Source organism: Episyrphus balteatus, chromosome 4 (genome assembly GCF_945859705.1).
Source record: "Episyrphus balteatus chromosome 4, idEpiBalt1.1, whole genome shotgun sequence".
In the NCBI taxonomy this organism is placed as follows: Eukaryota; Metazoa; Arthropoda; class Insecta; order Diptera; family Syrphidae; genus Episyrphus; species Episyrphus balteatus.
Window position 1 is genome coordinate 33232352 of NC_079137.1, and position 12969 is coordinate 33245320.

At 29.0% G+C, this 12969-nt stretch overlaps 1 protein-coding gene across 3 annotated transcripts in view; it reads right to left on the bottom strand.

The window, feature by feature from the left end:
• Window positions 1–1657: 1657 nt before the first annotated feature.
• The window catches only part of LOC129917734 (RNA-binding protein fusilli), a 56637-nt gene continuing 45325 nt past the window's right edge, over window positions 1658–12969 (bottom strand). The window contains exons 10-13 of one of the 3 annotated variants that reach the window (XM_055997815.1): window positions 9458–9604; window positions 9166–9385; window positions 3877–4100; window positions 1658–2340 (exon numbers count right to left, since the gene is read on the bottom strand). In XM_055997815.1, the coding sequence (XP_055853790.1) occupies window positions 1930–2340; window positions 3877–4100; window positions 9166–9385; window positions 9458–9604 (1002 nt within the window). In that variant the 3' untranslated portion in view covers window positions 1658–1929. Of the gene's footprint in view, window positions 2341–3876; window positions 4101–7333; window positions 9386–9457; window positions 9605–12969 lie in introns of those variants that run through there. The other 2 variants (XM_055997816.1, XM_055997814.1) reach the window with 2 other exon arrangements.

Below are 12969 nucleotides of genomic sequence, written 5' to 3' on the forward strand. Positions count from 1 at the left end.
GCTTAAAGAGACTTTTCTTTTGATGTCTCACTATCGATGGATTTGGAAGATATTTTTGAAAACGAATTTATTTTAGGCAAGGGGTTAACCTTGATTTTTTCGCGAAAATCCGAAAAAATAAATTTATAATTTTTTAACATGAAAAAATAGGGCTGTTCATTGTGAACTCGTATCTGGAAACCAAAAGTAGTTGTTTCGAGACTTTGATCAGAAAATATCAGCTTTAGAAGAAAAAAAAATAAATAAAAAATATTTCGATCGCGAATATTTCAGCAACCAGACCTCGAAGAAACTTTTGATTTGCAGTTATGAATAGAGCTTAAAGAGACCTTTCTTTTGATGTCTCACTCGATGGATTTGGAAGATATTTTTGAAAACGTATTTATTTTAGGCAAGAGACCTTGATTTTTTTGCGAAAATCCGAAAAAAATAAATTTGTAATTTTTTAACATAAAAAGATAGGCCTGTTCATTGTGAACTCGTATCTGTAAACCAGTTATGTTTTTTGAAAGATTCTCTAGAGGGGAGATTAAAATTTTATTTATAGAACCAAAATAAACGCTTCTTGGCATATTAAGAATAATATTATTCAAAACCATAAATTGCTGAGGAAGTTAGAGCTCGCTAAATACTCTTTCATCTTTTACATCCAGTGCGCAACGCTGTCAACGGTTATTTTTTGTACCTATCCAAATGCATTCATAGCAAAAATATCTCGATAACAACAATAAAGCATAGATTTTATTTTTTTTTTATTTATTGTAGGCATATTTAACAGATTTGATCGAATAGTGTATAATTTTCATTAGGTATCAGTATACATAAATGTTTTATATATAAAAAATTACTTATATAAGTTTCTTTTAATATATATGTAAATGAAAAAGTATTTGTTCGTTTATGTTTTTTTTTTTTGTTTTATAAATTAAATCTTAATATTTTTGTCTAAATTATAACTAATGAAAAGATATTGGTTTTCTACATTACATTTTTAACTATCTTTTGTTTTATTTTTTTTATTAATAATAATTTATTTGATGTACAAAAGAAAACAAAAACAGCAAAACAATATTTTATCTACGGAAATGTATAACAACATAATAAAAACGTATTACATTTTTATATAAATTTATCTATACGTTTAATTATATTTAAACAAAAAAAAATTGCTCATCGGAAAATAAATTCAAATATAAAACGAATAACAGATTTTAAGCAACAAATTTAACATTTCTTTTATTTTTTTGTATTTATTGACTAGGGCTTATTTATTTATTTATTTATATTTATTTTATTTATAAAATTAAATTTAATGACGACTTGAATATTGCTAACACTATTGCACATTGATTTAAATTTTTTTAAACATCTTTTAGCAAAACTTTAACTTTTTTTTTTTAAATTACATTTGTTAACATTTCGAGATTCTTTTCTTAATGTTAATTATAATTCTTACAAAATAATGAAATTAAATTTCGTTGTTAATTAAAATTATTATTATATTTGATTTCTATAGCTTTTTTGTGACGACATTAAATGATCAATATCATTATGGGAATTTTATTATATAATTTTATGATTCTTAAATTACTGCTATGTATTTAATTATGTAATAAATTGTGTGTGAAGGCAAGAGTTCGAGTTTCACTTTTAAATGTTTTGTTTTTTTTTTCACTTTAGATATAAATACGTATAATTTTGTTCTATTTAAAAAAAAATATTTAATTTTATATTTTCTACTTACATTTGTATTTTTGTTTTTTGTTATTATTGGCCAGCAATAAATTTGTTATAAAATTTCTTCGAGGAAAGTGCACTCAATGTGTGTTTTTGATCTTTAAGTACATAATATCTATCTAATATATTTTTTAATTATTTAAATATCGAACTAATTTATGAAAATAATAGTTAAATTGTTTGGAATTTGGCTTAAGAAATAAAAAGTTCCACATACTGGTTAGCAACTGGAGGAGGTCCGTTGGGAGATCCTGTAGAAGTACCGGCTTGGATCATAGGAGATGAAATTGGGGTCAGAGCGTATGCAGATGGTGCAGGAGTAGTTATGATTGTAGTTGACTTCATGACCCGAGTCGGTGTTCTATCATTTAGCTGAGATGCATGAGTAGTTGTGTCTATGGTAAGCGCTTGAGCAGATCCCGGTCCAGGATGTTGAATTTGAATACCCTTTGGATGGTATTGTTGTGGTTTTGGGGAATTAGCTATTTGAATGTTTTGTGGCGGAGAAGTGGCCAATGGTGCGGGTCCGGGCACCGGTGATGGCTGAGAGTGATATGTTGCAGTTGGTGGCATACTTTGAGCTGTTACATAGTCCACTGGAAACTTAAGAAAAACAATTGAATTAGGTATATAAATTTGGTTACAAGATATTTGCAATATTCTAAAATTGGAGGTTTATTGTAATTTTTTGGGACTTGAAATTTGAAACAGATAAGATTTTAACACGTTTTAGAGAAAATCAACCGGTTTTTATTTTTTGATTTTAAAATTTTTAAAAGGGATCTAAAAGTGGGGTAAGAAAATGAAATTTTTGAAAAACAAATATGCGAAATATGTTTCTTGAGCTTTTTGAAAGCGGTATCTTTAAAAATACAAATTTTACGACCACAAGTTTTGGAACTATAATGGATAAAACACTTTATAAAAGTTGAAAAATATACAATATTAAAAAATCGAAAAAAAGTGGGCAAGAATTTTGACGGCCCTTAAATTCAAAATATTTTTTTTTTTTATTTATTTTTCAAAACAAATTTGGAACATTCCGGAAGAAATCGAGAACAACTTGCAAAAGCAACAATTTAAAAAAATAGGGCTTACTTTACATACTCAAGTAAAACGTAAAATTAAAACCGATAGTTTAATCGAAAACTACATGAAACCAAATGCCCCATTATAGGGCCGTAAGAGTAAATTAATGTATGGCCAAGACACTTTTGCAACAATTGGAAAGAACATCAAGTCCTAAATTCTGTTGCTTCAACTATACAGTAGCGTGTGTCCAAATGCTAAAGTATGGAATTTTCAAATGTAATAGCTTTTAAAAGTTGCATTGCTTATCAAAACTAAATCCTGTGTTTACAATTTTCATTTTAATTAATATCTTTGGCTCGCTCAAAATATAGGAAGAAATCGAAGAAATTTTGATTTTATGAGGTTTTTGAAATATATGTTTGCTCCGTTTGGATACAAAAACAAATATATTAAATAGTTTTAGGCTTTCAAGTGGAAGGCAATTCCAAGAAAAAACTTTTAAGCTTATATTTTTTTGGAATTGAACACTTAGTAAAGAAGCTGCGAAATAATATGGTCTATTGAATAGACCCTTTTGAATGGAACAAATTCGTTCAAGAGTTTTTATTGCTGAATATGATTCCTTGGCATAAAAGAATACATCTGCATTTCTGAGAAACGGCAACACTGGTCGGTATTCAGTTTTTTTGATTTAACTCGAAAACCAAGCCTATCTTTGACACTTTTCATAGAAAATTAAATTTTCTATCAAGTTAAAAAAAAAAAATTTTTAATTATTTTTGACTACAATTCTAACCTAAAATCAATGAAAAAAAAGTTTAAAAATTGAGAATTTTATTTTTTTTTTACTAAATCAAGGGGCATTTCGTGTAGGAAGCCGGTACGTCCGAACTTTATAATTTTTTTTACATATTATTAAACCTTAGACCCTAATAAAACTTTTGACCACTATTACATTGCAAAATTAGAGTACTTATAAAAGTGAAACATCCTACTATATAGTGTGGAAAATGTCAAAAATCCACGATATTTTTATTGTACCTATATATTTTTTTTTGTATCGAAAAATTATTGGTGCTTTAACTTAAAGTTAGCACATATGCTTACCAAATGCTGATGTTGTGGAGACATTGGACTTGTTGCCATATGTGGAGGTGGATGTGGTGGACCATAATATGTTGTCGGCGACACCGGTGGACTTGGATAAGGCCATAACACTAATGGTGGACTATAAAATGCAGGATGTGCACGATGTGGTGGTAAAATAGCAGTTGGCCCTGGTCCAAAATGAGTAAAAGGTCCAAATGGTGGAGGGCCAATCAATGTGCCACCTGAATAAATAAACAAAAACAAAAACATACAAATAAGACAAAATTGATTAAAATTCAAATTATTTTCATGCATTTCTTAAATAAATTCTATTCCTAAATTTAAAAAAAAATAATATTATTCAATTGAAACGATCATGCTTAATTTGTTGTTTTTCTTCGATTTTTTGTTTTGTTTGTTTTATATAAAAAGATTTCATAAGCTGAATAAGAAATTTTAAGTGTTTTACATTTACATTTTCACCAAAAACAGCACATTTAAAGATTAAAAAAAAATAAATAGGACGCACTAATTTTGATTTATTATGTTTGTTAGAAATTTAATTATAAGAATTAGAAGAAGAAATAAATAAAGAAACAAAACTTTTTTTTTAATTAAATATAAATAAAAACACTCACCGTTTAGCCATTTAAATATTTTAAGTACAAAAATATTTACCATTGCCCAACCATACAAGAGAATTTTTTTTAAGTACACACAACCACCATGGAAATGCATTTCCTTTGATTCTGCCGATGAAGGACAACAAAACAATTTTTTTTATATATTTTTTTTTTTAATCCAGGAAAAAGTACCACCATTACAATATAGAGAAGGAATTATGCGTTTGTTTTTAGGACAAAAGGATGAATGCAACGTCAAAACGTGTATCTTGTTGTTATTTTTGCGCTGAATTTGCTCGTGTAAATAGTAAATTAATTCAAAATAACAATCACAGAGGTGAAATTAGTTGCGTTACGCCCACCATCACAACATAATTAAAATATGTACGTATGTCTCGTTCATTTCACTAAAAAATTATACCTAATTATGTTCTAACAACTGCAAGGTAGATTCCAAGGAAACAAACAAAACCCATCAACCACAACTTAAGATTAATAAAAAAAATCTAAAAAATCTATTTTGTATGCAAAAGTTGTTTCCACGCTGCAGACGACACAAAACTATATGAATGAAATAAAAACCATATTGTTAAATTTAAACTTAACAAAAACACATAAAATATTATAAAAAAGAATTACAACGAAAAAGGCGGTAGAAGAAGGAGAAAATAGTAGTAAAGCTTGCATTTTCGCGCGGCATTGTATTGTACCCTTCTATGTAAAAATAATTATTATTAAAAACAAAATTTATAATTTATTTACCACCTTATAAAAAATGTTTTAAAAAAAACCCACAATGCAAATTAATATTTTAAAAAAATCGGCGCAGGTGAACCATATTTAAATGAATTTTAGAAAAAAAAATAATAAAACCCTTTAACATGTGCACTAAAAGCTAAAAGTTTCTATCAAGATTTAGAGGAACCAGTTAAAAAAAAATATTTATTTTTATTAGCAAACAGTTTTATTTTTTAAAAATATATAAGGGCAAAGGAAAATCATTAATAATATCATTAATTGATTTTTTTTCAGTGTATTTTTTTTTTTTTTGTTTAATTTATAAAAAGTATAGATTTATTATTGTTAACTTGTTTTTTTGACTACTTCATTGAATTTATTTTCTTTTATTTTAGTCTGTGTATTTTTAGTAATTATTTTTTTTAAATTCAATGTAGTATTCAAATTTTTGTATTCAAGAAAAAAAAATATTTAAATGTGCGTTCAGTGATTACCCCAGAGTACCACAGATGTATAATAAATGAGAATAAAAAATTAAATGAAATAGCCAACCAAGTATAACATATTTTTGTCATTTCAAGACTGACTATGCATAAAAAAAAAAGTGTTAATTTACATTGGAATGTAACTAAAATATTATTTATGTATTATTAAAAATTTAATTTCCTTCCTTCTCATCATGTTCAACTCTATAACATTGAATATAAAATTTAATTAAAAAAATATGATAACCAAACACCTTTTTAGGATACACTTACAATAAGACACGTACAATGTAAATATGTCTATTATTATTATTAATATTATTTCTAGCTAAAATGTAAGAGTAAAGCCTATAAAATTTTAAATTTAATTTTTTTTATTTATCCCAAATATTTGAGTTGTTTTTTTTTTGTATTTTTTTGTTTTTTTTTTGTTTACTAGTTTAACTAGTGACAAAGTAAATGAAAAATGTTATGATGCTGTAAGTTACAGAGCCAGTATCTGAAGTTATCTTGCTGCGCTTTAATAGTTTTATTGAATAGCAATGGTTCTTTTATTCTATAGTTTAAAATAATATTTATTAATCATATCACAGAAAATATATATAGAATTTAAGCAATGGTAAAATCTTAACAAACAATTAAAAAAAAAAACATAAGAAATACCTAAGCAATCTGGAAATTTAAACATATAGACGAGCAATTCAACCTTCGTTCTTGTTGATTCTCATGAGTTAAAGGGAGTCTATTTCAATAGTGAAATTAAGTATGCATAATTGGAATTATAAAAACTCTGGAAGCCCAATACATACAAGTATTCCAAGAAAATAAATATAAAGCTCAAATAGTATCTTAAAAAAAAATCATAGCATTATAGCAGAGATAATTTGTTTTTACAGACCGAATGAATTAACGAGATTCAGCTTTATCTTCCCGAGCACGAAAATTATCTAAAAAACATTTAACGCTATTTTTTTAAAAGTACGTTTTTTAAGGACACATTTTTAATTGACTTTAAGGCCTTAAGACATTTTGAAAAAAAGGTAGTTGAAGATATTCATATAAATTTTTAACAAAGCAATTTATGTAAGCAGGCAAAATTTTAAAAATTCGAAAAATTTAATGAATTTTTTGAATGATTTTTTCTTGATTTTTGTTTATATTTCTTGGATCCTTTAAAAAATGCCATGTTTGATATCAAAAAATTGATTTGGGAAAGAAGTTGTTCAACAAAATGCTCCCAAATTTTTGCTACCTTTTGGAAATATAAGAATAGAAAATATCTATTTATTCTAATGGAAGACTATTTTAAAAATCCTATAAGTTATATTTCACCCTGAACCATTGCCATCACAAATTGTAACCATTCACCTATGTCTTTGTTTATTTTTAAATTCTATTATTTGACAAAAATCAAATATTACTAATTATGTTGTTAAAATTTTTAATAAAAAAAAAATGAAAAGATAATAAAAAAATTGCTTACCACGGAAGATATAATAAAATTACGCCTCTACGCTAAAGCAATAAAGCGTTGCTCGCCACTTTAGAGTACATGAACAAAAGCATTTAAAAAAATATTAAGGTGCGTTACAGAACAGAAAGGACAACAGTTTTTTTTTTTTTTGTAAAAAAAAAAGACTTTGCGACTTACACCACCAATTACAAATATTAAGTATTGAAAATTATTTTGTTTTTAAATGTATTTTTTTATATGTAAATGTATATATATAAAAAAAATTAATGCAGATATTAATAAAATATGAAAGTTAAAAAATACACAATGATTTGAAGTTGTTTAAAAAAAAAAATTCATGATTGAATAAAATATTTTTTGTCATTTTTCAAATTTTCTCGATAAATATTTATAATTAATAATAATTTTTTTAATTTTATTTCTGTGTGTTTATATTTTTCCTAAACATCCAGAAGATAACCATTCCTAAATATCGAACACAATTCAACCAATTTTTAGCCCAACACCTGACAAAATTAATTTCATAAATATCCACACAGTTTTTTTAAAAGAAAAAAATCTCATGATAGATTTCTTTCATGAGATTTCTTGTTTGGTATTTTAAGTTTCCGAAACTATTCAATAGATTTTAATTAGTTACTACTTTGTAGAAATTTATGAAATTATTTTTGTTAGCCTCATTCAATTTGTTTCCCCTAATTTAGCTAAGAAATGCTTCAGCATAGAATTGCCAGAAGAAAATTTTTCATCAATTCCAAAATATTTGTCCAAGCAGTTTTTAAAACTTTTTTGTTTTTGTTTTTGATAAAATCACCAAATTTTCAACAACAATTATTTTTTTACTTAAAGTTAAGTAGAAATAAAAATTAAAATGTAAGATTTATTTAATAAAAAAAAAAAAAACAATAAATCCACTTAAAGCTAGTGTAAATGCTTGCATGATAAAAATTGAGGGAATTTTTTTCTACATAATTTTCAGTAAAAAGTAGATAAAAAAAATATTAAAAAAAAAAAAATAAAACTATATATAGTTTTCTTAAACATTAATATTGCCATTGATATAGAAAAAAAATTGTCGATTTTTTGCAATAAGTCAGGAATTATTTCAAGGTTTATTTCAAACCTTAAACCCCAGGATTATAAAAGTACATGCTGCCTGGTGGGGGACGGGTTAAAGTGCGTTTAGCAGCATTATTAACTTGATTGGGATCATGTTGAAATGCATTTTCGTATGATCGTTTCATTGACTGAGGAATACCGGCTTGGCCGATTCCAGGACCGGCTGGAGTCGCGGCACCGGGATGACCAGTAAATTGAAAAACGGTCGGATCATAACTCAGCTGAAAAGGCTGAAAAAACTGATGCCTTTGTGGCATCAAAACGTATTGCGGATGCCCTGCAGCAGCAGGGCTGCCACCAACAGCCGCGGCAGGATTTGGAAGCAGATAAGGATTCATTAGATTTTGATAGATTGGAGCTTGTTGCTCAGCAGCCATAGCAGCAGCTTGTCGGGCAAGCAAATTTTGCTGAGCAATAAAATGAGCCTGCTGCTGAGCTATAAGAGCTGAATTCGCTGTTAGCGGTGGCGGAATGGACAGATTGAATGGCAAAGCAGTGGCGCCTTGTAAATTCGAATGATGCTGATTATGCATGGCAGCGGCTGTTGTCAGATTTTGCGTCGCCGCACTTGGATGGCCATTATGCATGGGCAATGAAGCTGTCATTGGTGCTGGCGAATGATGCGATAGGGAATGATGTCTAGCTATGAATGGATTGAGGCTAGCAGCACTGACAGCAGCAGCAGCAGCATTGGCTGCAACAGCAGCTTGAGAATTTGCCGCCGCAGCTGACAAATGTTGATAACTGTGTTGTTGCTGCGCCATGGCTGCAGCTGCTGCTGCGGCGGCCGCAGCAGGCGCATTGGATTGAATTGCAGGATGGACACTATTTGATTGTGTTGTTGTCTGCTGTGGTTGTGATAACATACCCGGTGATAATAGAGAAGGTTTCGTTGGATGATGATGATTGACTGGCGATTGCATGCCTCCACTTAACACCATGTTCATATCGTCGCCGGAACATTGAAAAACTTCGATGTAACGATATTTTTTACCAAACACCATGAATTGATTGTGTTTGCGTTGGGCGCATTGTCGTGCAGCTTCTTCCGAATCCATTTGAATGAAGGCTTCTCCACTGGGTTGACCCTTTAATGAAAAGAAAAATATAATTTGATTGATTTGAAAGAAAATTAAGTTTCAAGTTTTATGACAATTTACCTGAGCGTTTATGACCATATGAACTCCTTGGAACATTATGTTTTTGGCAAAATCATCAAGAAAATGCAATATATGCTCAACCATGGCTTCATAGGGTAGACCACGTAGCCGAATACAGCTTTTGGTTGTTCCCGAAGTTATCATGTGCTGTAGAGAAAATTATGAGTAAGTAAAATAAAATAAAGCATTGAACTAAAGAAAAGAAAATAATTGAGTTTCTAAATGAAACCAATCACAATTTGTATTTGCGATCAAAGTACTGATTTCATAAATTATGAACTAAAAACTTGAAATGCAAATCAGAATTTGTGTTGCGGTGAAAATTTTAAAAACTGGATCCAATTATTCTGTCTGCCAATTATTGTTTATTTGGGTAAATTTATTTAAAACTTTGTATCTAAAGTTTTTTTTTCAGAACCAACTTTAACGTTTATGGAAAGTAAATTTTTCAAAATAATTTGCACCTTTGTATCTAGGTTGTTTTTACATGCTTAAATCTAGAGAAAATTTCTACTAAAGCGATATGCAAATAAGTCCCTATTTTAGTCCCACTCAATATATTTTTTTAAGTAAATTACAATAATTTTAAGAGTTTTTTAAAACTACACTCCTGCTCAAATTTAACGCACATCATATCAAGGGGCACGTTAGTGCCCAGCCAAGTTCTCTATTTATTTTACAAAAAAGTCCTACTATTACTTTATCTCACAGTATCGTGGTTATTTTCTCAAATAAGACAGGAATTAGCTTAAATTGAAGGTATGGAATAAAATGTTTGTGGGGAAGATTTGGAGAGGTATGCTGAAGTCTATCTGTCAACCCGCGAACCTTTTAGAGATGAGTCATAAATTTTCATGGAGTAAACTCTGCCTCACAACACCTACGGAGTTAGTGAGATCTCCTAGACCTAATTTAAGTACCCAAAGATACTTGGCTGATATTCTCGAACAGCATGCGGTTCCAATCACCCCTAGATTTGGTCCACAAATCAGTCTGATGCACGATAATGCATGCTAGAGTGGTTTGAGAATATCTTCATAATTAAAATGTGCCACCTTTGAATTGACCACACAGATATCCGGATGTAAATTCAATAGAACATGCCTAGGAAATGTTGAAAAAAATGCATTTGCGGCCGAATTCCACCTCCAAGCATTCTTGATTAACAGAAAACTGCAGTGAAAGAAAAGTTACAACAAAACCTTCAAAACTTAATTCGTGGAATGAATAGACGACTCCAAATTACCATATGCGCTACAGGAGACAATGCCAAGTATTGAAAAAAATTATTGGAAAGAACTGTCACGCGTTTCCATTTTTTTAAATTTTTTTTCTTAAAAAACAAAAATTATTTTAATATCAGTTTTCAGACCTTGAATTGCTAAATTTGGTTTATCTTTTTTTTGGTTAATAATACTGTTGCAATTTAGCATTTTTCTGACTTGCTAAACAATAAGCAAACACAAAAAAATACAACAAATAATTTTAAAGCCATTTCAAACAAGATGCAGGGGTATAACTAAAGAAAAAAAAAGTGTGCGTTATTTTGACGAATAATATATATTTTTGAATATATCAGTTGTAGCCCAGGGAAATTAGTAATTTAAATCGCATTTTTCGCGGGACAAAATTTTTTTCATGGAATGTGTTCGGGTGGTTGTCCTTATCATAAAAGTCAATTTGTTGGCATAATTGGAGGTTGGGAACAGCCGCCATCTTGGAAAAGAGATTGGTATCGTTTTTATTGAATAGCTCCATTGTTATTCATTTTAACAAAAAATGACAAAGGTAAGACTTATTAACAATAAAATTATCTAAGAAATGATATACAAAACAATTCCGTGAGTTGATTAAATAAAATTTTATAGTTGGTCAAAGTGCGGGTTTGTATCGCAAGGTTGGGACAAAATGACATTTTTTCATATATCTGACGAACTTTTGATTTGTTTGGATAATTCTTCAAGAATGAATTGTAGTACTTATAATTACCTATAAAATGAGCCCACAATCGTTATTGTCACCATCGTATTGTAGAAGTAATCTAACTCCGAAACTCTCCATGTACTAGTCAAAAGTAAGAAAAAAGCTGTTTTATTGCTAGTAGGCCGAGAAAATTTTGGGAGTAGAGGTATAACCAAAATATAAGTACGCAGTTTTGCAGCCATACGCGTGTTAATGTCGATTTCAAAGGTCTGACAACTCTAATTTTGTGCTTTATACGGTTTTTGGGGGGTTAAATAACGTAAGTTTTCCAGTTAATGTGAATGGGCTAAATTTATACTATTTGAAATTATAAATATACAAGCTGATGCTCTATTAGTTTTCCTAAATCTGAACACCCCAATCTTGAGTATGTGACCAATAGAACTATATATAAGCCGTTTATACGATTATGTTTTAGAAGCTTTTTTTGTTTAGATTTTTGTTTGTTTATTTGAATTGAAAAGCCTGATATGGTTAGTTAAAAAAGCTTATATCGTGAGTTCCTTTAACCCCATAGCCGAGATTGAGGTGTCCAGATTTAGGAAAAATAATAGAGCATCAGCTTGTATATTTATAATTTCAAATAGTATAAATTTAGCCCATTCACATTAACTGGAAAACTTACGTTATTTAACCCCCCAAAAACCGTATAAAGCACAAAATTAGAGTTGTCAGACCTTTGAAATCGACATTAACACGCGTATGGCTGCAAAACTGCGTACTTATATTTTGGTTATACCTCTACTCCCAAAATTTTCTCGGCCTACTAGCAATAAAACAGCTTTTTTCTTACTTTTGACTAGTACATGGAGAGTTTCGGAGTTAGATTACTTCTACAATACGATGGTGACAATAACGATTGTGGGCTCATTTTATAGGTAATTATAAGTACTACAATTCATTCTTGAAGAATTATCCAAACAAATCAAAAGTTCGTCAGATATATGAAAAAATGTCATTTTGTCCCAACCTTGCGATACAAACCCGCACTTTGACCAACTATAAAATTTTATTTAATCAACTCACGGAATTGTTTTGTATATCATTTCTTAGATAATTTTATTGTTAATAAGTCTTACCTTTGTCATTTTTTGTTAAAATGAATAACAATGGAGCTATTCAATAAAAACGATACCAATCTCTTTTCCAAGATGGCGGCTGTTCCCAACCTCCAATTATGCCAACAAATTGACTTTTATGATAAGGACAACCACCCGAACACATTCCATGAAAAAAATTTTGTCCCGCGAAAAATGCGATTTCATGCCCATATTTTGACTAATTTCCCTGAGCTATTGAAAATTGACAAAATTTTAATTTTTGCAACAACTGAAGATCTTAAAAAAACCGTTTCTGTCCCTTAATCCAGATTTTTGAGGTGAATTAAAAAAAAAAGAAAGTACCTATGAAAAAACTAAGTTAAATAAAAAATTTGGCAAGACTGTGTCAAGTTATAAAATTTTATCTTTCTAATAACATATAATTTTCTATAAGATTTTTTGTGAATAAGGTATTTCTTAAACATCGAA